Source organism: Ochotona curzoniae, unplaced genomic scaffold (assembly GCF_017591425.1).
Source record: "Ochotona curzoniae isolate NIBS_2020 unplaced genomic scaffold, NIBS_Ocur_1.0 scaffold_3835, whole genome shotgun sequence".
Classification (NCBI taxonomy): Eukaryota; Metazoa; Chordata; class Mammalia; order Lagomorpha; family Ochotonidae; genus Ochotona; species Ochotona curzoniae.
In genome coordinates, this window is record NW_024467114.1 from 31,306,234 (window position 1) to 31,332,550 (window position 26,317).

At 39.9% G+C, this 26,317-nt stretch overlaps 1 protein-coding gene across 2 annotated transcripts in view; it reads left to right on the forward strand.

The window, feature by feature from the left end:
• The window catches only part of TMEM196 (transmembrane protein 196), a 50,453-nt gene extending 25,868 nt beyond the window's left edge, over positions 1-24,585 (forward strand). For both annotated transcript variants that reach the window (XM_040965032.1, XM_040965034.1), the window contains exons 2-4: positions 17,882-17,938; positions 20,932-21,186; positions 24,526-24,585. In XM_040965032.1, the coding sequence (XP_040820966.1) occupies positions 17,882-17,938; positions 20,932-21,186; positions 24,526-24,585 (372 nt within the window). The remainder of the gene's footprint in view (positions 1-17,881; positions 17,939-20,931; positions 21,187-24,525) is intronic.
• Positions 24,586-26,317: the final 1,732 nt, after the last annotated feature.

Genomic DNA, 26,317 nt, shown 5'->3' on the forward strand with positions numbered 1-26,317 from the left:
TAGAAGGGACCTAGATCAAAAGTGGAACAGCCAGAGTTCTGACTTACACTCAAATGGGGTGCTGGTGTTGCAGGCAGTAGCCTAACCTACTATGCCACAGAACCAGCCCCTAAAAGAACTACTTGAAAATCTTATTTGGAGTGTTTGGTAATTTTGATTCCTAAATAGTTGGTTTCTTTGGCTTCATCTTGTTTGTCAGAAGGTCATGGTTCCATGGAAGCTCTTGACACATATGTGTGTGTATATGACAGTATCTGTATTTGTAAGCATCATTTGGATAAGGTGGTTTTGCTTACTTGTCCTTCCAGAAATTGTAGGCAGCATGCTTAGTTACTCGAAGTTTGTGGACACTTTCACTGTTTGCCAGCACTCTAGGTTTAGGGTGGGCACAGGATTGGTACTGCCGTGCTTCATTGTTTCAGTCCCACAATTATTCACCAAGGTCAGATTTGCCCAAGATCTGCAGCTGAATCAGGAAAGGGCAGAGTCCATCACTACAAGCTTCTGCCTGGAGGTAGTACAGGCACAGATTCCGAGTAGCCACATCATACCCAGAGCTCAAGCTTGCTGTGACCTGTGGGGCCTGGGAGCAGGAGCCAAGCCCACTGTGCTGTAGTGTGTCTGCTGCTGCCTGGGATCTTCTGGCCAGTGGTGTTCTTTCAGGCCACTGGATCAGCTGGGGCAGTATAATTCGACTCAGCATCAGAACAGCTCCATCTACAGGCACATGCCTAGAGATACACACTGTTAAGATCTGCTCAGTGTTGGGATTTACCAGCCTGGAATTGAGTGCCCGAACTGTCCTCTCATTCCTTGCTGCCTGTACAAGATTATAGGACAGTTGATAAAGGCAGCCTTTCAACTGTCCAGGCAGGCACTGAATGGGTCACACTTGGGCCTTCCCAGTCACCGAGGCCCTGTGTAATCTTGGCTGTGTATGTCAGGCTCACGTGACACTGACGGGGCTACACACTGAAACCAATCCATCCCAATAGGGCACAGGTGTCTACTTGGTATTGGGGCAAGTTTAGACTTGGTTCATAGGTCCTAAGCAATTAATGAGAACGGTTGGGATCTTCCAGTGTCAATGCAGTTCTATTTTTATGGCTCCTTGCTGCCTGCTCAAGGTTAGAGGAAGGATGCTCAAGTCAGCCCAGTGGCCACCCAGACGGGTACTGGGCTGTTCCTTTCCTGGGTTTTGCAATCTCTGAGCCTTACAAAATCTCAGCATGCAGATACTTGGTCCAATGAACTGGAAATGACACCTGACACAACAGCAAAGGTCTCCATGAGACAACAGGACAAATCCAGAGCTTCAAGCTGCAGGTATTAACCTGGGGTGGAGGTCTTCGGGTTTTATCAGGTGCTGGTCTCAAGGTAAGAGACCTAGCTGACACAGAGGTATGAGGTGCACCCCCGTGATTGGAGGAGGGGTGGTAGATGGAGGAGCTACCTGGCTGTGCAGACTCCCAGCGCTCGGTCTACAAGCTCAAGCCTCAGGACAGAGCCATGAGTCCCTGTCTAATGCTCAATCTTATCATGGGGAACCCAGCCCTAGGATTTGGGTCTCAGAATCAGGCTTCATTCTCTCTTCATCCCCTATGTGAGAAGCTTTTCTCATTGTCCTGCACTGCTTTGCAGTCGGGGAGGAATGGCATACTGTCTTCAATGTGAATTTTTATTATTTGGTGTAAAACAAGACTCTGGGCATAGGTGCCTGCTTTCCAGCTTTTGTGAAGGTGACCTGGGGCTTGGCCACGTATACCAAATCAGTCATTTTGCTCTACCTCCCAAAAGGCTGCTGGTTAGACTTCAAATAAATGCCCTTTGGGGATTCCCTGACTTAAACCAAATTCGTCATTTTCATGATGGACGCTTGAGGTCTGTCTTCCTGGTTGAGTGGGTTTTCCTGCTCTATTTGGTACTTTTTAGGTCCCCTTGATCTTTTAAGAAAGGTTACTCCACAGGTTCAATTTCCTTCTTGTTCAAGTGCATTAGGTCCTTTAAATGAAAAAGTCACAAACTAGGGCCTAAATAAGCCTTCAGGTTCGTTCTAATGGAAGGGAAATTTTCTGAAAAGTGTAGTGAATATTTCATGATTTTACATGAATTTGCTGTAGACGATTGTGAAAACACAGGAGCCAAAGTGACCGAAGTTTCCCATGGTCTCTCCAAAGAGCATCTGGAAGGTCCCTGCTGACATGACGGCGTGCTGCTTCAGCTTATTATGGGAACGGTGATTTTTGTAATACAAGAATAAAGTGGCACAAATGCTTGCATTGTGTCCTTTTCTTAAAAACGTTTGTAAGCATTTCATTATGGTCCAATATATTTTTGGTAAACACGATTTGAAGGGCTAAATCTTAGCGATTCTTTATCATGGATGTCTGTTTGCGGACGGCTCCACAATTATTTAAGGTCAACGTTTTCTACAACTCCTAAACAATGTTGTCTTTGCACATTTGTCTTTAAATATAAAGTGTATCATTATGAACTCCCTCCACATGCATCAGAAAGTTGAGCATTCTTTGCATGTGTATGTTCCCTGTTGGCTTTGAAAATCAGACGCCCTTCTCACCTGTATCTTCCGTTATTCATGTTAAAGTCACCACCAGAGGGCAGCATCGTAGGGAGGGTACGTGCCCTGAGACAGACAGCTCTGGATTTGAATCATTCAGATATTTGTTACTGTTCTCCCTGGCCAAATGTTTCTTAGAAAACATCACGTAAATTCTTCTAAACACATTTCTTCCTTTGTATAATGACTAATTGGGTCAAAGGAGACAAAACTTCTTGATTGTGGTGAGTTGATGCTTTTAATCCTAGTTTGATCAGCCTCGATTCTTTCAAAATTGTATCACTAAATGAGCATCTCTAAAGCCGAATGCTTGAACTAAGCTCCCACCCCACTGTCATTGTTTGTCGTCAATACAATAAAAGAAAATCAGGATCTTAGCAGGACATGACTGAGTTATGTCCAAGATGTTGACGATGACAAGATAGACAGCCAAAAGGATTAAAAAGAAACATATTACATGAAAAGTTTCATTGTTTTAAGAGATAAGTTTTTAAAAAAGCAATCATTCCCGGTTAGTGGCAAAGGTCAGTAAATTATTAAAAAAAAAAAAAAAAATAAAAATAAAATAAATTAATTAATTGGTAGCTACCGCCACCAAGTGGCAGGAAAATATTTCTGCAGAGAGTAGAATCTAGGAACCTTCAGGAGAAAAGCCCCCTGCTCACACTGTGGACCCAAATTTAGTGCACCCGGTTCCACTGCATTGTCACTGCTGAAGCGCTGATGTTTAGTGCACTGTGAGGTGTCTTCTGCCTCTATAACCGCAGAGTCATAGTATTCTCCTGTTGACAGATGAAACTTAAAATTTGCTTCAATCTCTGTCCCAGGAGCTTTCTTTACTACGGAAGACACAGAAAACATTACTGCAAGGAAACTGGGTAAAACGTTGATGGGACAATCCTAAATCACTCCAGTCTTTGGAGTTAGAAAGACCGATCTTCCATTGAGAACTCTGCCTCTTTCCAGCTGAATGAAGGGGAAAATCTTGCCTCAGCAGGAATTCATTCACACGACATGTGCACAAGGCTTAGCGAAGCTTGGCATCTGCAACCTCTTCTTTTTATTATTAGGACATTTTCGATAAATTTCTTTTCCCTAAACTGAAATAAACCTTTACAATCATTGCAATCGCTATTGATTTTTCAATGCAACCTTTGAAGAAGTGCACGAACGTATTTCACATGCCTTGTCAGGGATGCTGTGCGGGTTGTTCTAATACCAAAGACGGAGCCACGGTGAGCAAATGGGACTGCAGGCGTCCTCTAGGTGGCAGATCTAGAGCTAATGGTAGCAGCTCCTTCTTGCTGTGGTTCTGGGCCAGATCACAGAGCCCACTTTAGTTCTCCTAACTCATACAGTGCTCTAAGAATATATACATGTGAATACAGAAAGGAGTAAAATTTGGAGATGAAGACAGGGAAGGGAGAAAGGGTAACTGAGAAGGAAGCAAGAAAGTGGAGGAAATTTAGCTGTCTCCTTGGAGCTGTACATACAGATGCATACATATTTGTTTTCTTCATAATCATAAAGATGAATCAATTCATGCTTTTAAAAAATGGCCTAAAAGATGAAACCTATGTGCAGACTCCAATTAGAATTTCATGCAGCAGAAACCAAAGTAAGGAGGAAATCAACGCTGTTGTTTCTTCAGTGAGAGTAAATAAGTGATCTGAGATTCTTGAACCCAGTAGCCTTGGTTAAGCCAGTCCATCCACACATTTAGCAATTGCCGGTCTCTTACCAGAATGTACTAGACTCTGGATCCTCTAAGATGTGGTCATTCACTAACTCCCCCAAAGTATCCATTGAAAGGAAATTCATTTAGGGTAGCAGTGGTTCCAGGCCACTTTGTGAGTAGGTCTACTCATTAGAAAGTTGTTTGTTTGTTTGTTTGTTTCTGACAATGAATTGAAACCTCCTTCCGTGGAGCTCTTCACCTCGGTTCTTAGATCTTGTGTTAAGATCCAGAATCAACAGTCAGCAAATGAGACCACCCTTCTTTCTTAGAGAAGCCAAAGAACAAATTTTGGATGGTATTAGTTTTAGCCTAGTTTTATGTACATCTTGAAGCATAAACCATACTTATCCTTTAGCAATTACAGCAATGAGATATTCTTACATTTTATTGCTTCAGTGCTTCAAAAATACATAAATAAAGTGCATATTCTGGGAGACACTAGGTCTTATTTACACAGCGATAAAAATATGACTCTATATTGGCAACATATGGATAGAAGTCAGAGATTGGACATACTCTATCCATTTGTATTAAATATAAGGATATATTTCTGATTTTTATCTATATGCATTAACAGAAATTGAATAAAATGTGAAAGAATCACCATTTTTGCCAAAATAACCCAGAGAATACACTGACAGATGATTTCACTTGGGAACAGATGACCATGGAAGCGACCTTTGACCCTCTGTCTTTTTCCAGATCCTCTCGGGATGCTCAATATTGAGGCTCTCAGTCTGGATGTGGGATGGAACTGAGCCAACAAAGGAGACACATTCAATATCAGAAAATAGACCCATCTGACAGCTACTTATTTAATGTTCCTTGCAGGGGCTTTCATTTTCTAGCTCTGTAGTCATTCTTCAAAAACATCAGATTTAAAGAATGAAAGGGAAGAGGTTTGATTTTTGCATCCACAACTGCTTGAGAGTTCCAGGGGGAAGCAAGAGGCCAAGTACAATTGTGAGAAAGTCCAAACAAAATTCCCAAGAGGAAGGTTAGGAAATCGGTCTACCTCCATAGCAGCCCTTCCCAGCAGAGATGTCACACAGAATCTTCTCTCTGAGAACATTTCATGGCCCGTACATTCAAGGGAGTTCCTTTGGTTCAGTGATGCTGGCACTCAGGAATACAAGGCACAATCAGCAAAAGATTTAGGGACACCAGTTCAGCTGTCACTGAATTTCTGACATTGAGTTTCTAGGTGTGCTTTGTTTTCTGCTCTTTTTAAAAAGATTTATTTATTTTGGGGGCCTGGCGTAGTACCCTAATGGCTCAAGTCCTCACCTTGCATGTGCTGGGATCCCATATGGCAACCCCACTTCCCATCCAAGTCCCTGCTTGTGTCCTGGGAAAACAGTTAAGGACAGCCCAAAGCCTTGGGATCCTGTACCTGCATGGGAGACCCAGAGGAGGTTCCAGGCTCCTGGTTTCAGATCAACTCAGCTCTGGCTGGTGAGGCCACTTGGGAAGTAAATAAGCAGATGGAAGATCTTCCTCTCTGTCTCTCCTCTCTGTCTCTGCTCTCTACAGAGAGATGGAGAGACAGAGAAAAAGATCTTTCATCTACTAGTTCACTCCCCAAATGGCCTCAATGATCAGAGGTGAAATGATCCACAGGCAGGAACCAGGATCTCCTTGCAGGTCTCCCATGTGGGTGCAGGATCCCAAGGCTTTGGGCCATCCTCTGTTACTTTCCGAGGCCACAAGCAGAGAACTAGATGGGAAATGGATCATCCAGAACATGAATCATACCCATATGGGATGCTGGCTCTTGTAGGCTGAGGATTAGCCAGTTGAGCTATTGTTCTGGCTCGTTTTTGGCTATCATAATTGCTCTACCATGGGACAAAAATATTAAATAGTATATTTTCAACATTCCCTGCAGTAATGATGAAAAGATTGAAATAGTAAATATTACAAACTTCTGAGAAAAGTTTGAAATCTAAGGAAATTTGGGAATTTATTCTAACAGAAACTTTAGATGATGTTTCCGTGAGTTTCAACATAAAGGGGCTAGAAATGAGGGTGAAATTCCATCTGCTAAAACATCAAGTAAAATTAGTTCCCATAAATCAATGATGATTGTGATAAAGGATACTGATAAAGATTGCACTGTTTTATACTTTCTTCAAGGTCCACAATCCAAGTGATTTTTATACCTCTAAATTATTTCTCCTTCCTGGGTTTTTCAGTAAAAGTACACCTTCACTCCAGGAAATAGAAAAACTGTCAAGAGTAATCATTTTGCATCTATAAGAGCTAGCACCTATTCTCTGGCTCCACAGAGAGTGTGAGCTATTTTTAGTTCTCTGTAGTATCATTTTGTTATACAAGACATTCAGCAGCGCCAGCCTAATAAACCTGCTTTGTCATGAAGAAACGGACCAGTGAAAGGCTGGGAAGAGGGCTCTCAATTATCTTACGAAGGTCCTCTCTGTGCCAAGAAAGCTGAAAGCTATCACATTAATAATAGAAATAGATGAGGCTCAGAGACCGCCATTCAGAGCTATTCTTAACTACTGAGCAACTCAGCATCTCCTCCGGAACCTTGATGAGCTAGAGTTCATAAATCTTCCAGGTCTTCACTCTTCTTTAGTTACAGACACTCCTCCCAGAGCCTCTGTCTCTGGCCCCTCTTCCCAGAATGTGTTCGTTTGAGCAGCCTGATTTATACTCTTGTAAGATCTTATTTTAGGCTTTTGGAGGCAATAAGAAATGAATCATCACTTTTCAATTTCCCATTCCCCAATGTCCATTTTGGGGATCTACCTTATGAGTTAGCTATTTACCTTGGTCAAAGCTTTAGGGTAAAGCTCTGTGCCATAGCCTAGTGACTGAAGTCTTCTCTTTGCATGCACCAGGATCCTATAGGGATGCCGGTTAATGTCCTGGCAGCCCGCTTCTCATCCATCTCCCTACTTGTGGCCTGGGAAAGCAATTGACAATGGCCCAAAGCCTTGGGACCCTGCACCTACATGGCAGACCAGGAAGAAGTTCCTGGCTCCTGGTTTCAGATCGGCTCAACTCTAGCCACTTGAGAAATAAATCAGTGAATGGAAAATCTTCCTCTCTGTATATCTGACTTGCCAATAAAAATAAAATCTCTTTTTTTTAAAGCTTTAGGATTTTTTTTCGGCAAATTGTAACCCTGACCTGGATAGATGTCATGTGTGTGTGTGCTGTCTTTTAAAACCAGTTGGAAGTGAACTAGATAGGTGTGCAGTTGGAACAGACACCTCCCCCGGAGGAGAAAAAAATTCCAGGTGAATGAAATAAGAAGTGCTCAGCCACTCATTGATTTCCCATGCAGTCTAGAGGAACTCATTCAAAGTTTCTTTTCCCAAGCCCTTTTCACAGTCCAATTGTGTCTACTGATGGGTTTCGGCATAGATAGATTTGGGGATAAAATTGTAATATTATGCCTAATCCAAAATCTACCTAGAGAATTGTAGTAAATGGAGAGAACATAGCTAAGTAAGATAAAGCATAAGTGAATCATCTAGTCGATTTCTTTACTGAATATATTTCACAAGCTTTTTATCAACGGTTCCAGACTCCCGTAAGGGAGCAGGAATGAAACAGAAAGGCAAGGAAAAAGAGCAAGAAAATGCCCACTTGCATCAATGTTCCCTGGAAATAGGATTCTTTCATTCCTTAAGTGGTCCCACTGGAAATGCCAGCAGTCACATTTTACCCACAATCTCGTATTCTGACACAGCAGCCTAAGAAACTGAGCAACAAAGTTTAAAAGACCTTAAAAGTCCAAGGATACCCTCCACCGCACTTGCACACTCACACACACACACACACACACACACACACACACACACACACACACACACACTTTGATAGGGGGAAAAGAGCCTGTCAAGGATTAACTGTACTTAGTTGCAACTATTTATTTGATTCCTGGCTTGTTGTTTTTGATTGTTTAGGAGTATCCAATGAAGACATTTTGCTTATCTCTGTAAACAGTATATATAAGAGTAGACATTTGGAAAAGTAACCATGAGGTCACCTACATCCCGTATTAAAAGTATGTGGGTTCAAGGTTCAATGTTGCTTCAAGGTCATCTTCCTGTGATGTATGCCATGGGAGGCAGTAGATGATGATGCTGTCACCTGGGTCCTGCCACCCTCCTGAGAGATCCATATTGAGTTCTAGACTCCTGGCCCAAAAACAACTGTTGTGGGCATTTGGGGAGAGAACCGCTGAGTTTACCCTAATTAAACATGTTTTCCAAAAGGAAAGAACTTATTTGAGTTTTAATATCTAGTGGAAAATTTAATAGCACCAAATTACATGTCTTAATTTTGTCTCTCCCTATGCATCCAGCCATTATCTCATTCAAAGCTCTCCTTCTTCTGAAAGAGTTGAATGGCTACCAGGGAACCAGCCATCTCTCCCTTCCCAAGTGGATAGTCAGCTGTCAGAAGATCTCCAACAGGTGGTGTCTTACTCATACACGTTTCCATTGATCATGGGGGGAGGAAGTTAATGTTTTCTCTGGACCCTATTGTAGACTCTTTGTCTGACCAGTTTTATTCAGTTTATCTTTTAAACACTGCATAAATCACGCATAGGTTCTAGCTGTTCCCAAAGAGATAATTTCAAGCAGTGGCATGGCCGATATGACCAGCACATGATTACTCAGTTGACTGAATTACTTTACAAATTGAACCATCATCCTCAAAGGAAGTTAAAGCAAAGATAGTTATGGGGAAATGTAGGATCCTGTAAATGGGCTGACTCTCATTAAGCTAAGGATATTCAGTTCCTAAGTCCTTCCCTATTCCCCACTTATACTTTTGCCTATGTCATTCCAAATCTATTTTTAACTCAGATAATTTAAAAAGAATCAAAATCCACCAGAAAAAAAATATTAAGGACATTAAATGTCAGAATGCATTTTTAAGTATGTTTTTGTGTAACCCAATGGCTGAGGCATCAGTAGTCTGTTCATATCTATGTAAAAGCAAGATTTCTGAGGACCAGAGAAATACCAATGTTTTCTGCGTATAAGTCATGGCCAATGTTAAAAGACCACAAGAAAAGCTACACACTGCTGACATCTTTGCTGTGCATCCTCTTCCCTAAGAAAAGCTTCATTGAGGGCCTGGTGTGGCAGCTTAGCAGCTAAAGTTCTTGCCTTCCATGTGCCTGGATCCCATATGGGCACTGGTTCTACTCCTGGTGGCCTGCTTCCCATCCAGCTCCCTGCTTGAGGCCTGGGCAAGCAGTCGAGGACGGCCCAATGCTTTGGGATCCTGCACCCGTGTAGGAGACCTGGAGGAAGTTCCTGGTTCCTGGATTTGGATTGGCTCAACTCCAGCTGTTGCGGCCACTTGGGGAGTGAATCAGCGGACGGAGGATCTTCCTCTCTGTCTCTCTTCTTTTTCCATTTCTGATCTTCCAATAAAAATAAAAAATTCTTGAGGAAAACTTCATTGAACCTGAAAGATTATGTCACATTCGTGATAATCCTGCCTTTTGATACTCGATTTCAAATCCTGTTGGTTTGAATTTGCTTGTCATTTGTGTCCATGCAGGCAGTTTTCCACATTCCCTTGCAGAGCTTTTATTTTGAACACTCTTTAATCTCACAGAAATTTCAGTCAGAAGTAAAAGGTAACTGCACTTCAAAGTAATAGAAAATCGCATTTTCTTCCAGATGTTTCTGTTTTAAGTTGAAACTTAGTCCACCAGAATATTAACCCAAATTTGGTGTGAGGTATACGAGGGTAATAATTTCAGGTTTCCCAGGTGGATACAAGCTGCCCAAGTTCTAGCTTTGAAATAGCTGTCTTCCAGGAGCTAAGAGATGCCATTTCAGTTTACACCAAATCTCATGTACATTGTGTCTGCTTCTTATTTAAAAAAAAAAAAATTATTGAACAAGCTAAACTCAACAAGCTAAATATCTACGGAGTTAAATCTTTTTATGTGAAAATCATTATTTTCATCTGCTCAGGCTGTTACAGCAAATACCATAGACTAATTTGTGAGCAACAGAAATTGCTCATAACTCCATGGGGTGGAAACTTTAGCATCAAGGTATCAGTAGACGTAGCGTAGACGCTGCAGTTTGTCTGATGTTTTCCATGGAGGAAGACACAGACAAGAAGGATTTATTTATCACACATTGGCATGTACTCATATTTCCCTGCCCTGTCCATTGACAAGGCCTTGAAGCAAGAATACGCCAGTAGCAATGAGCACACCTGTCTCCCAGTTACTGGTTTCTAGTTTGATTCTCTGGTATAAGAAACCGTGCATCATTGGGAAAGTGGCTGATTCTTGAACCGAGGAAGAAAGCACTCAAAATGGGCTTGGAGAAAACTGTCATGCCAGGAAGTAACAGGTGTGCAACCGACAGGCAAAACCAACATTGACCAATGTTTATCATCTAGACACAGAAGCCTGCCAGAAGGACTTTGAGTGAGCAAAGTAGGGACAATTCATACAACAAAATAAAGAATGATGTGTATAGCAAATATCCATGAGACTATCCTGATAAAAACAAATGATGGAAAAGTCAGGAGGAAAATCTCAAAGAAAGCTGCAGCTAAGTGTTAGAGACTTTGCTTGCAAGGAGGTAGAGTACAGTGTCTTACTTCCTACACCTTACTAATTGATAAGTCTGGGTTCAGGTAATGAATTCCTTCCAAACAATAGTTTTGTTTTTCTCATTCTAATATATAAGCACTAATGGTATTGTTGATACCTTTTTGTTATTTACACTGGAAAATCCTTAGTGACAAAGAATCACTTGCCTTTTCATGTCATCATTGACCATCTGTGTATCTTCTTTGTTCCAGTGTCTATTTAGAAGTGTTGCCTATATTTTATTGCAGTCATCTGTTTTATTTTTGCTTGTTTAATTTCAAACTATTTTCTTTCAAGACTTTGGTAACAGTTACTTGTAAGTGTCTTGCCTGTGGTTCTTTTCTGAATTAATTACATTTTCAATTTAGTTTCATTTTGAGCTTAACTGATACAGAAAAAATGTACATATTTTAGGGATCATGTGACATTTTGATACGGATATACATTGCATAATGTTCAAATTAGGTAAAAATATCTATGCTCCCAAACTATCGTTTGTGTGATAGTAAAGACATTTAAAATCCTTTGTTAAAATTTCTTAAGCAGCACATGTAGCATATTATCTTAGTCATCTTCTGCGAATAGAACACCAAAATGCATTTCTCTAATTGAACCAAAACTTAGTACCTGTTACACCGTTTCTCCCCATCCCAATTCCCTCTCGCCCCACCCCAGACCTCAGTAACCAAACTCCACAGGATCAGCCTTTGTTAGATTCCACATATGAGTGAGACTGTGAGTTTTGTGGCTTAATTCATGGACTACAATGACTTCCAGTCCATGCATGGCATTCCATCTGAAGTATTTAATCCTAGATTCCCTTTTTCATAGCACAGAAGTAGTCTGATTCTTCTACATCCAAATCTACATCTGGTGAAGCAAAGGTGAAGGTAGAGAAATTGAAAAAGGCTTAGAAAAGATTAGAGGCTAAGGCAGAAATGTCTGTTAGCAATGATGAAAGGCACCAAGTACAATATTAAAGAATGTTGAAAATGACATTTATTTTTTTAAAGATGTATTTATTTTTATTGCAAAATCAGATATACAGAGAGGGAGAGAAACAGAGAGGAAGATCTTTTAACCACTGATTTATTTTCGCAAGTGACCACAATGGCTTGAGCCGAGCCGATCCGAAGTCAGGAGCCAGGAGCTTCTTCAAGTTCCCCCTCATGAGTGCAGGGTCCCAAGGCTTTGGGCTGTCCTCGACTGCTTTCCCAGGCCACAAACAGGGAGCTGGACTGGAAGTAGGGGCACCAAGCTTAGAACTGGCAACCATATGAGATCCTGGCAATGCAAGGTGAGGACTTTAGCCGTTAGGCTACTGTGCCGGACTCAATGGCCTCTATTTTTATGAGCCTAAACAGGTTGGTCTCTTGGGCCTTCTGTTGTAAACATGTCCTGTGTCTCTCCTGTGACTAGCACTTTATTTTACCTTTATGTATCTCTGTGTCTCACTGAGAGTAATGAATAGGAAGGTTAATGGATGGGAGAGCCCTGAAGTGAGCGGTTTTGTTGGTAACACACCTGTCAGCCCCTTCCTGTGACTAAACGCAGGAGACATGGGCCTTAACTGCATCTTATGATCACCTGGAAAAACTGAAAAATGTTGTCTAAGTGTAATTTGGTCCAACTATTAGGGATGTTGGAACGGAGTATGCAGCCAAGTTTGAGATGCTTCTGCTTTCTTGTAAGTTTTCCAAGTTGTTTACCTCACTCCCCTGTACACATGTAGTTTATATAAGGACCTTCCATCTGCTGGTTCACTCCCTACAATGATTGTAATGGGCAGGGCTGGGTAAGTGAACACTACTAGCCTAGAATCCCATCCAAATTTCCCTCATGGGTGTTATGGATGCAAGTGTTTGGCCATCTTCCACTGCTTTTGCTGGTGCATTAGCAAGGAGCTAGATCAGAAGTGGAACAGCCAGAACATAAACCAATTCTCATATGTGATCCAGCATTGCACAGACAACAGCTTAAGCTCCAAGTGCCTGTCCATCTGTCCTTAATAATGCCATATCAGCAAGCCCAAGATAGACAAGAAGCAGCATAATTAACTCACTCCAGCATCATTCCCTTAGTGAAATGTGCGTCTTCTTGGTAACTTGCTATTGTAATGAGAATTTGGCTAGGAATCCATTTTTCCAAAATATTGTATTCCTATTTTATCTTAATATCTTCTTTGAGCTGCCAGTGTGAGAGGGGGAGTCATTCTAGTGAAGAATTATAGTTACTATTGATATTGTTAGTGCATCTTCAGATTCCTCTAATGGTGCCTGTTGTTGCCTTGTGCTCTGGCAAAAAGCTAAGGTGCTGGCAATTTTTATGGCATGAGTTCCAGCTCCTCAGCCTAAGCCTCCTCATAACCTCCATCACAGAGGTGTGTCCCCCTGTGCTCTTGGTTCTGCCTCAGCTTTAGGCTCTGCTGCCACTCATCACTCTCACCAATTAGAAATGTGAAGCACAGTTCATACAAAGTTCCTATCTTTCTTGACATCGTCCATATATGACTGCAATTTTCTTACATGAACCCTAGGTAGACCTCTACGGATGCCCCTCTTTGTCAAAGCCTTCCCTTGACCTGGGGATCCCATTCTCCTAGTGATTTGGCATAAATCCCAATTGTAAAAAAGAAAAAAAAAAAGGAAAGCTAATCAAGTTTGGAAACCTACCCATAGGCAGTGGTTCTTAAAACTGACTACACATTACCTTTTAAAATTCCTGATACCATAATCAAGTAAGAATTCAGTTCTGCAGGTGCAGGTGGCAAGAAGGAGCTGTGTTGTTCTACATCAGTCTTGACATCTGAAGTCCCTGTGCACCTGATCTCCGGACTGCAACTTCCTGAGTCTTTTGCCCTGGTCTTCCTGTGACACTTGGCCTGCAGTATATCTGTGGTTGGTCTCCAGCGGTTGGTTCCTGCCTCACCTCCACAGGTTGATGGTACCTGTCTTGTGTGAGCAAAGCATGGCAGACCTAGGTTGATTTCTGTTGGTCTCTTCTTTCGTGCAAAGAAGGTTGTCTTCTAGTTTGTTTCTTGGTACAATAGCAAAATTTATTTGTATAGCCCCTGGAAATAACAGGCCTGGCAGTACTTTTGCCAGGGTCATAGGGCTTTGGTTTGATAGAACAGATGATGGAAGGCAGGAATAGGGTATTACAATTCCTCCACTCCCCAGTCCCCAACACACACACATCACCCCACACTCACTGATACATATTGTACTGAACTTTCCTTAGTGGTGCTTTGCCTCTGAAGTCAGGTTACCTCATTGCCTTGGAGATTCAACTCTCAGACCAGCTCTGGAAAGTGATAATTTTGTAGCCTGCCATCTTTTTTCTTATAACTAGAGTGAGAAAGATATCTTTGCATCTCCCTGTTTCCTAAGCAAAAACAGAAATCACCATGAATCATTTATAAAGTAAATCCACTCAAAATGAAGGATACTGTCTTCATAATAGTTCCATTCATCCAAGGAGTCATGCATTTGCCTATTGAATCTACCCCCCAAGTGAATCAGAGGAATTGCACTTAGAGGACTAACTAGTTTTATTTCACAGTACAGTTCTTGATGTTCTACCATCATATTGTTATATTTGCATTGCCTCAATTAAAAGCAAAGTAAATCACCCTCTCTGGGTTTGAACAGCCCATCTTTTCAGAAATGAAATTGTATTTTCCCATGTAAGTTTGTATATCTCATTAAGGCTGTGTAGAATGACAGGAATCAGCTTTACTCTTATTTAGCTAATTTGTTTTATTTTACTTGCTTCATAATATCCATCATGTGATAAGAGCGGGTAGAGGGGTGTACTTTGAAATTTTAGCATACATTTTCTTCTAAAACAGGGTGTATTTAAATTGAGACTGTAAGGCCTTGTGATGTGGCATCTAAAGCTGTTGCCTGTGATGCCAGCCTTCCATATGGGCTTCCAGTGCAGCTCCCTGCTATTGATCCAACCTGCATTACACCCATCCGAAGAGCTCTCTCTCTATCCCTCTCTCAGTAGCTGTGGGTTCCGAAGAAACAAATGTAGTTTGTAACACAACTGATTAACCTTCTACTTAATTTTACCACAACAAAAACTAACATGGATAAGGGCAGAGAGAGCAGTAATAGTTAGGTAAGCATTCATTGGACTTTAATGGATTTGCTTATATAATCCACACTACACTAATCCTGAAAAGTCCTTTTTTTCTTTTGGATTAACTTATTTTTATTGCAAAGACATATTTACCAAAAGAAGAAGAAGAGATAGAGGGAAAATTTTTCTGCTCCCCAGAAAATCACAATGTCCATAGCAGATCCAATCTGATTCAGAAACCAGGGGCTTCTTCAGGGTCAACCACATGGGTGCAGGATCCCAAAATATTGTGTCATCCTCTACTGCTTTCTCAGACCACAAACAGGGAGCTGCTGAAAGTCCTTTCCTAGAGCATTTCTAGAACATTACTAGAAATTCCTTGGACACTGAATAAAGCCTTAAGTTGTGTGAATTCTGACCTTCTTGTGTGATCTCAAGAGAGAGAGACCTTCTACCTGCTGATTCATTCCTCAAATGCCGTAGCTGCCATAGCTGGGCCAGATTGAAGCCAGGAGCCAGGAATTCCTTCCTTGTCTTTCACTTGAATGCCAGAATTCTGAGTATTTGGGCCCTCCTCCACTACTTTCTCAGACAGGTTAGCAGGAAGCTGAAGCACCTAGGACTTGAACCAGGGCTCCTACAGAATGCCAGCATCACAGGTGGCAACTTTACCTGCTGCTCCACAATGCTGGTGTACTAGATATCCTTTAAAGAACGTGAATTTCAGGTACTCCAATAGAGGTTAAGTACTCAGAGTATTTCACTCTAGGGTGAACATTTTTTCCAGATTTTCCTCTTCTACATTTGCCCAGCTAGGCTCTAAACTTCTCCCACCTCCCCACTTCCTGGCCCATGGATGTGATGTGGCACAACAGGAAGTGACAACTTCGTTCGTGTGTGTTCCGATCAAGCAGCTGCAATGAGGTTCTGACTATGCTCCCGAGATCCCCTTAAACTTTACTGTAAATAAATAAGGGCAACATTTATAGATTCCAAACAGTTCCACAGAACGCAAAGCTGTACTGTTCTCAAATTATTTCAAGAATGAGTTCAGGTGAAGCAACTACAGTGCTATTTGGGGAAATTTTAGATGAAGGACAGGCTAGGGCTTTGTTCCGAAGCTGAAAACAATGATGGGGTACGGAATCGGTTCAGGCTAGAGTTGTTTGGGCACATCTTAGACCAGATGTGAGATGGTATGAGCAAGGAGGCCTCCAGCTCAAGACAAGGTCATGTGCTCCAAGGCCCCAGAATGTGCTGGTAAATCGTTACTTAGAAATAGCTTTCTAAGGCTTTTAAAAATTATGTAAGAATTCCAGTTTAACGCTATTCTGAGTTTCTATATTCTTAAGACTTTGCAATACTAAAAATAATTCATTGGGTCTTTTTATAGGGAGTATTAGACCTTTGTCATATACTTTAGAATATTTTTTGTCTTTGATAGTAGAGTTTTTGACCATCAAAATGGCAATTTTTTTTTTGGTTAATGTTTATAAGTGCTTTCTATTTTGGTCAATGACTTTGGTGCTATATTTAGAAAATCTTTCCCACTCTCCTAAAATTATATAAATATTTAACTTTGTCAACTGCAAATGGACTTATAAATTTTAATGCAGTTATACACTTTCATGCATTTAAACACTCAAACTGTTTCATATTAATTTGGATGGATGATATTGGAGAAGGTTGACAAAAACCCCTAATGCTATTTTTTTCTAATGCTATTTAATGAATAAATGATTGTGATCCATTCCCAGTAAAGCTGAAAGCTCATCTAAATCATACACAACATGTCGGTGTGTTTCCTGCGAGAACTGCCATCCTTCACCACAGCTTCCTCACCCTCCTGCTGTCATATCATAAAGTTTCTTTGCCACTACTTCCCTTTCACATTATTTTCTAGTAAATTCTCTCAGTGCTTCTTAAATGCACTTTATTTCTGACAACGCTTAGAAAATTTTGACATGGATTTTTAAATAGGAACAAAATACCTAAGTGAAAATATTGACCTCATTATGACAATAATTCTTCCTCTCTTGAAAAAATTTTAAGAATCGAAGGCAATGAGTTTTCTCTGCAAACTAGAAAGCCTCTTGTAAGTTTATGACACATGAATGAGTTAATTCTATTTCCAATGGTAACATCAAGTTCAATACATCTGCATATCTCTACTTAAATAGTCCTACATGTCTCCATTCAAATTAAAGCATTTGCCATCAAGTGATAACCAAAGTTTCCATGAACCTGTCATTGAGAGAAGAGCTGATGCAACTCCTTTGGTAAACCTGTCACCCATGTCTTTATTTACAGTTAATTAAAAAAAAAAGTTGCAGGTAACTTCATCTCCTTTTGATGAAGTATATAACAATGGCAAGCTTCTGGTAGATTGAGGAAATATCCTTTGTGTTAGTTGGAGAAATACAAAGCATGTCTCGATAGAAATGCAACTCTCTGATGTTCCTCTTTATATTTGTGGAAAATATCTCACCTGTGTTTAAGTCCAGCAGTCCTGGGACCTAGGCCTGCATTAAGGGCCGTGTAACTGCTCCCTCAGAACATGGGATGAGTAAGGACACCATGAAAGAAAATAGGAAAAAAAAAAGGTCTATACGTATTCAGTGAATAATTTTGCTAGGTGCCAGAGTTGATTCAAGTTTTACTTATGTCCACCTTGCGTAAAATATATTTTTGCTAGAATTTGCATATTTAGCTGTTACTATTCTAGAATGGGGTCTTATTCTTCCCAAATTTGGCTGGGAATGTACAACGCCCAAACTTCCCTGGAGTAAGAGTCAGGAGTGAATAACAAGCTCAAATCTGAGGGCTCTTCTATCTTAGAAAAAATAACAGTTGTTCTTTTCCTTTTCAGTTTCTTCTTTGTGGCATATGTGGAATACTGTGCGCCAAAAAAAAGTCAGGACTGATCGTAAGTCTGTGTCATATTTGTACTGTCCCTTGAAGTGTTTGAACTTCAGTTGCAACAACTGAAATGATGATAGGCCAACTTTCATAGACTGAATATTACTAATTTAAGATAAAAAAAGGAGACTGAGATATGAGTCGTGGCTTTCTTGTCTTCCAAGAAAACCATCAAGAATATTAGAGACTGACAAAATCCTAACAACACAAGAAGCTGTGACATATTCCTTAAACACGTAAAAATGAAGCTCTAATCACTGCTGCAGATGACAGCTGTACTTCTCCAGTTCAGAGTTCCCGAAGTGAGCTAACAAAGAAAAGGCACTGAGTCTGTAGGAAATTTAACTGGTTAATTAAAGAATTGAGTCTCAGGAAGACGGACTTTTCCAAACCCGGGAAACTGGTTTGCACAGCAGTGAGAACCCTGTGTTGCTATGGTAACAGTTGATGCTCAAGGATTTGTTACATCTTATTTTATTACAACTGTGAACACACATGTAAGTATTTTCAGATGCTTGCTGGTGCTATCCCAGGTTTCTGGTGTCAGAGACATGCTCACACTTCACCTGACACTGGCTGGAGGAGAACTCCTGGTTCTGAGACTGGGATTCCCACAGTTGATTGAGCACCTCAGGCAAGATCCGCAGGCCTTTACATTCTGGGTACATTCATGTCACCCAAGGGGCCCACCAAGTGGCCTTGGATGTGTGCGGAGCACCCTGCACGGGGAGGCCGGCTTTCCCAGAACGTTAGGGAGTGGAGAGGGCCAGAGTTATTTTCCAATCATGCTTTCTCTGTGAGAAAAACCTATGGCAGCAAAAAAGGAAAAAGTTCTCATTGCTTTAGACAGGTGATATATATAATTTTATAAAAAGAAAAAAAAAAGTGTTATATTGGAGGCTTGCAATTTATATGTATGATGCTTCCAGGCTCTCTAGATAGGACCTTCACTCCATCTGTCAACGACCAGAGGGAAGGAAAGCAGGGAGGCAGGACGGCAGGAAGCCAGCAAAGCAAGAAGACAGAAAAGACTGGAAGTAATTTTTAAAAAAGGAATTAGTGTTCTTTGCTCTTCCTAATTCTCTTATCAGTTATAAAAGAAAAAAAAACATAAGATTCGAACTTTACAGAAAGTAGCAAGCAGGCTGTAAAAACATCCACCAGCACAAGCACATTGTCTTCCACCCTACATCGAAAGATTTTTCTACTCGTTAATCAAATTTTATAAACATTTCTCCATTCCAAAAAGATTCTCCAATCTTCAGTCTGGGAGGTTTAAAAGTACTACAAACTGGATACACACTTAGACACAAATTTCAATATTTTAATTTCTAGGTGAAAATGTTCTGTCAACACATGTTAATGAACTCTCTTGAAAGAATTAATGAGAATAACATCAGGAGAAATATGAGCTTTGCTGTGACAGTAAATTTTAAGAAAAAAATGTGTTATTGCTAATTATCACTCCTGCATTATCTGAGTGCCGGAATATAATATTTTTTCCATATTTTCTGAGAATGAGTAAACTGTGATCAGTAATACCAGGAAACGACATTCTGTCTCAATAGTCTTCCAGATGTAATAAAACTCGTTGGTTTACTTCCAGATGGTGGGATGATTTCGCTATTTGGCGATCTATGTTCAGTAGCACAACCAAGTTGAAAACACTTCACTCAGCTGTCCCTGACTTTGTAGCCCTGATGATAAGCGCAGTGAGACAGATGCAATACATGATGATGGATTTGGTGGACCTACCTGCAGTTCTTTCTGACCGTGATGCTTCTTCATTTGCTAGTTTATATGCCGATGGCCTGGCCCTCTGCTTGGAACTGCACATACTTAGATGAGATGATGTGGTCTCTATGAAGCCTTAAAAATTTTTTTTGATTGGCCAATGCATTCATTATTCTTTCTAATATTCAGCATTCCAGGTTGAAACGCTAGATCTTCTGTCTTACAAGATAGGAGTCAGCCATTTTTTATAATGCAGCAGCTCACTCACATAGGGTCCAGGAGTCGGAGGGCTCCTAGCGCTTGCTATAGTCAACTGTCAACCTCAAGCAATATCTGAGAAGGCAAAAATAAAATGCTGAGGTGAAGTTATGAAGTTTGTTTGCTCCGGGGGATTACTGAAGAGGAGATCAAGGGAGTCCAGGAAGACTCTGTACTGTAATAAAGTTAGGTCTGGACTGAAGCCCTCTGTCAAAGAAGAGACAAAATTATTACCAGGAAACAAAGAAAAACAATATATCATTGATGTGAACCACAGTGTTGCTCAAGAAAAGTGACTGAAATGGAGATGTTGGTCTAAAGACAAGTGAAAGTAAGACTAGATAATTAAAAAAAAAAATTGTATGAGAACCCATAAAATTGAGATCAGGTGTAAAACCAAAATAAAATTACTGCAGTTACTGACAACATTTAATTGTCCTTATTAAATAGTCACAGGACAATAGCACTGTTCATAAAGCACCGTGCTTGATTCTTCCTGGGATCCTCTGGCATCCACACCAAGTCAAGTTCTCTAGTCAGTGGGCAGAAAAACAGATCAAACAGTAAGATCAAAAGCTTCTCTGAAGCAAGGCACCAAGTAGGATTTTGTGAGTAGCAAACAAACAAAAAACACACAGAAACCTGACCAGTTCACATGAAGTCCTGAAGCAACCTGCCAAATAAAGAGAGGACTCAAAGAATCCCATTCCTGCCTCTCATGCAGGAGACCTGTTGGGTGCTGGCTTCCCACTGGGTCCCCAGCTCGGCTTTGGCTGCTGCAGAATTCTGGGGCGTGAGCCAGAGGATGGGAGCGCTCTCCCTCTCTCTTTCTCTCTTTATATTTCAAATGAATCAACAAAAACTTAGAAAAAAACCCACTGAAACAGTAGCTCTCGTGTTTTATCATGAAGCACCTACACCTGTTTACCAAGGGTTAGAAGTAGGAGATGCTGGGTTCTAGTCTGTACTGCTTCGTCTACTTTAACACCCCTCTCTTCTCCTTGCCAGATGATCCTCTTTTCAGCTTGCTGTATCTGTGGACTCATTGGGGGCATCCTGAATTTTCAGTTCCTCCGGGCGGTCACCAAGAAGACGTCTTCCCTGTACCCTCTGCACCTGGCCTCTATGTCTCTGGCTTGCATTGGGATCGGAGGCTGCACCCTGTCTTCCTGGCTCACCTGCCGACTGGCGAGCTACGAGCAGAGAAGGATGTTCTCGGAGAGGGAGCATTCCCTGCATCACTCGCACGAGATGGCTGAGAAAGTGAGTTTCACGCCTTGCCTCTCCCTGTGGTGAAGACAGGGAGATGGCAGGCCACCCTAGATGTACCAGGGTACACCCTAGGTATACCACTGATGGATAATTGCCTCAGGTGTGAGAGTTCATGGGTTTGGCCCTACCAGATTGCACACGGGAATCGCAGCTTTTTCTCTGCAATTCATGAAGATATTTACTTTCAACATAACTTTGTAGTCTTTCTGTCTTATAAGAAATAGTCCCTAAAACTAGCATTTCATAAAATACTGAAAGCCTTATGAATATGGATTTTTAAATATATTTTACCAAAGGAAAACACATAATTAAATACAGTCTCTATTCAATAATGCCAGTTTTAGAAATCGCAAGTCTCTTTTTTAGCTCATCCCTTGTACTTACAAGTAGATGCATTTGATTATGTAAATCAGATCTTCAGCTCTAAAGGGGCCCTTTTAATAAGGCGACCAAAAGCTTTTTCTATCAGTGCAGATGCAATAGTCCACATAAAGCTTCATTTAATTCTCATTTCATGCATAGGAGGATAGCATGGTCTCTATTTGAAAAAAATGATCCTTGTGTTATTGTTGCATGAAGCTTATTCAAACAGGAAATTACATTAATTTCATAGGAAGACAAGCAGTAGAGTGAATTTTCTACATTTCTGTCATGTTTTGCTTGTATTTCTTAATTCAGTTCCTGCAGCTGCATATACTGAGTAAAAGACAACATTTGTAAAACAAACTCAGATATTAGCAGCATTGTCTTTAATTTTATAGCAGGAAAATAAAATTGCATAAGCACAAAGAAGAAAGAACAGCTAGAGTTACTGTATGTTTCTTTATAATATCGCTTTTGCAGAAAATGGTAAGTAGTTACTGTATTTCTACTCTGTGTGCAACCTCTACATATGGAAAGTAGATGCTCTTAAATTGTCCCAGGAAGCCATTAATGTCTGTGCATGCCCTTTTGGAAGAATGAACAATATAAAAAAAATGGAGCTACTTACATGAAGAAATGGGTTAAAAGAGATGATAATGGTCTTGTTTGAATAGTGGTTCATTTGTGTTCTATTTTTATGCAAGTGTGATGCAGTTTTGTGTGTATATTTTTGTACAATATTTATTGTATGACTGTTATATATTTACATTAGAGATTGAGGGCTATTGAAATTACCGACTTGCCCAGCTGCCCGGTGGTGCCCCCGACACCAGAGTTACCTACCAGGTATGCTGATTTCTAGGGAGTTACCATGTTGTGATGTCCTGCAGGAAATGCCGCCTCCCCCAGGAAGCCCTGACCTCAGCAGCTCAGCCTGGCCTGATGCTGTGAGGTTGCTCCTCAAAGTACCAACGTTGGCAGTGTTACCTTGAGGAGCTGAGCTAAAACTACGTGGCACAACCTAGCAGCCCGAACGTTGGTTGAGTATTTAAAATATTCAGCCTGCCTCTTAGCATCCAAGCACATTCCTGCTTGGATGATTCACGACTCCTTTGACTCACTGCTACACTGATTCTGACTCGATACCATCATTCACAGGCCAGAGTTTCGCATTTAATAATAGATGTTTCAGGATAAAAACAAACTGTATCTTCCCTCATGCCAAAATCGCATAAATAGAAGCTTGACATTAATCCAGAAAAAAAAACTATGAATGGGAAATGATCTGATATGATACAATTCAAATTTATTTTCTACATTGCAAATTGGTGAAAATAAGCATAGCTCTAAGTTTGATTAAATAGTTTAATTGGAAATACAGAAAGCCACAGAATAGTGTTGTCCCTTTGCAGAGACTGTAGCCACTTGTAGGTGCCTAGTACCTTCTTATTAATTTGGATATACCTATTGGCAAATAAATTGAAGAGATTCGTTCACGTGAGAACTAACATACAGTGGCCTTTCCCTTCCATAATTTTACTGTGTCCATGTTTGGATGAATTCAATTGAGAAACTCTTTTATTGTCTCAATTATTTTTTAAAAAGAGCTTTTTAAAAAGTCCTGCAATGGGAGTCCAGTACATTGGACCAGCTCTTAAAAGGAGTTTTAAATGGATGTAAGATGTTAGCACACTGTCATTTGGTTTCATTTTTCCAGGATGTTTTTGCAGGACCTTGGTAAGAAATCATTTTAGGAGAGACACGCAGGACTTATTTATTTCATAAATCCAGTTGGGAATCATTATTATTTTGTCCTTTCTTCTGAAGAGATCATTGAGTACATTTTACTGATAAGTCTTTGGGGGGTGATAACTTCTAATCATTTTGCCATCAACAGTGAATCAAGGAAGGACATCTCAGATCAGAGATCTTAATCATAAACTTAACCCCGCTCCCAAAACAAAGTATTCTTCAGATGTATTTCCACCATATATAAATCCAGTAGTTCACAAACACTTCAAGCAAGCAAGCAACTTCTTCTAACAGAACCCGATCACATATTGATAGGAATGAGATAACTGAAAAAATGATTTTCTACTGCTCTTTTGGCAAATAGGCCTAACAGAGACATTATTACTCTATCATTAGGTAGTTTTGGCAATGTATATACAGTATAGTTCCCTAACCATGAGGCAAACCAATGGGCCTCACATCTTACCACCTTTTATTGTACAGTAAAAGGTTTTATTTTAATAAAATGTGTGCAGTAAAAGCACCTACATTTTTCTTAAGCTGATATCTTTACTGCTGTCCCACACAGAACTATGTTCATTTATCCTCTACATCTATGTTTTCATTGTCCTCCCGTGTGGCTTTCCTCAGCTTCTTAGTGCTAAGAGATCTCACTGTTGTTGTTTTTTTTTTAACTGTATGAGTGACAGTGTCGTGAAAAACGGTCTTTTCTACTTTCCAGTGATCTCTAGTTACAAAGGAACAAAGATCTCTTTGTGGGCCCTTTTCAGTTCTCAGCAAAGCCCACCATCTTTCTTAGAATAGAGGTCACCCCTAGAATGTGTTGGCTCTTTGTTGACATGGTCAGCGGAGACCAGGCAGTGGAAAACCTTGGGCACTTAACTGCTTTCTTCCTTCTAGGTCAGACCCTTCATTCAAATCAGAATGAAGGAAAGAACAGGGAAACACAGAGAAAGGAAGAGAGGATGAGGCTTTGGGGGAAGGTGGAGGGTGGAGAAGACTGATTGAATAGACGGTCACCAGCACCTTCACGTATTCCCAAAGGCAATGAGATGTCATGTTTTAAAATGCAACAACGATATCAATTCTTGTCCTTTCCCCAAACCCAGCACGTTTTTCAATGGCTTAAAATTTCAATTTTGCAAATCCATTAACTAAATCAATGTCTTCCTATTAAAGCGAATTTTAATTAGCTCTTGTTATTTTTTTTAACAGGAAATGACTGACAACGTGAGCAATGGAGGACCACAGCTAATATTTAATGGAAGAGTATAATCATATTTTAAAGAACTGAACTTTAATTTTTTTTCTAGGATTTTCATGAGGAAAGGAGATACCAAAGGACCAGGAGACAAATTTAAATCAGTTCTTACACTTGCCTTTGCCTCTCCTGAGTATCCGCTAAAATTACCCTTCCTCAATTTTGCCTCCAGCTTTTTCTTTTCATGGGATGAAAAACTTCCCCGAGATGTCCTAGAACAGTCATTTCAGCAGACTTTGCAGATTATTTTAAAACAGAGTTTTCAGTTAAAAAAAAAAAAGCAGAGATAAAATTCACATTCTACACAAACACTATGTGACTCGCATGAATATTAACTTCGTGATGACATTTCATATGAGCAACTGAAAAGTACAAATATCAAGAAATAACCACAATTTATTTGAAAGACGGCTGGCTTGAAGAACATCACAATTGAAAACCCCAGCAATGCCTTGTTTTAAAAACATTACAATTATTTCCAAATTTGTGAAAAAAAACTTCATTTCATAATTTATTTGTAAATGAAAAAAAAAAAAAACCTTAAGGCTACAAAAGAGTGTTTTTTTAAGAGAGAGTGAATACTAATCGGTGTGATATTTTTTGCATTTTTGCACAAGAGTCCATATCATCTAAGTCCATATCATCCAAGGAGCATGTCGATCCTACTTTGCGGATGGATCTGCATACTCACGAATGAGCCTGTGAATAAAGTATGTGTGTATAAATCCTGTAAATACTGAAAGTATATACAGCATATATTTATAGCAGACATGAATGTAAACAGGTAGTAAAAAGAAACTGGGGTTTTGTGGCTCTATTATTTGCACTTTGTCCCAATAGAGATGGGAAGGTGATTGTTCAAAGTGTTTTGTATCCAAAATCATATATTGAATTTACACTAAATTTCCCATTATCATTTATTTTTTTTTTTTGGTGAATAACATCATGGTTGCTATTTATGGAACGGAATGACCCAAAAAGTAAGTATAAAGATAGATTACTTAATTATTTGAATGTTTTAATAAGATAATGATATTCATAGGCCAGCAATTATTGTGGTTCATTTATAAGTATAACTTAAAAATATATTTTCCATCTTTATATGGCTTTTAGTTGTTGATGACATTGATATTTCAAATACCCTGCAGCCCTACTCAGTTATATAGATGGTTAGGTGATACGCCCCACATTGTAATGAACTTTGCTCTAACTTAATGGAAATGTTTTGATTGTGTTAGTAATTGGCACAGAATAATATGGGCAGGCCACGTGTGAAAAATTTTATATCCAAAAAACACGAAGAGGCTTTCTGTAGAAGAAAATTAAGATTAGACTTACATTTGAATATTTAGATTTGATCCTTCTATTCCATGCTACAATGGTTAAAAAAAAAAAATGGCACTACATGTAGGCAAGAAAACAGCATGGACTTTGAAAATATTCCTGACACTACAACCCTAGACAGCACGTAAAGAAATTGAATATTTTCAAATGCAGAACTCAAAGTATATTACATACTTTTATTTCCCCAGATTAATACATTTCAGTCAGTTTTTGTGTTACTTAATGAATCACAGATAAATAGTATTTCGTGCCCAGGACGAAAATGTGCCATAATTTAAAAATAAAATATAACTATTACTTGTGTTAATACACAATCTGAGCTCATAGAAATATTTTTTTTTTTGCTTTAAAACAATATGATGATTTTGCAATCTACTTAAATCCACTTGTTTAAAAATAATT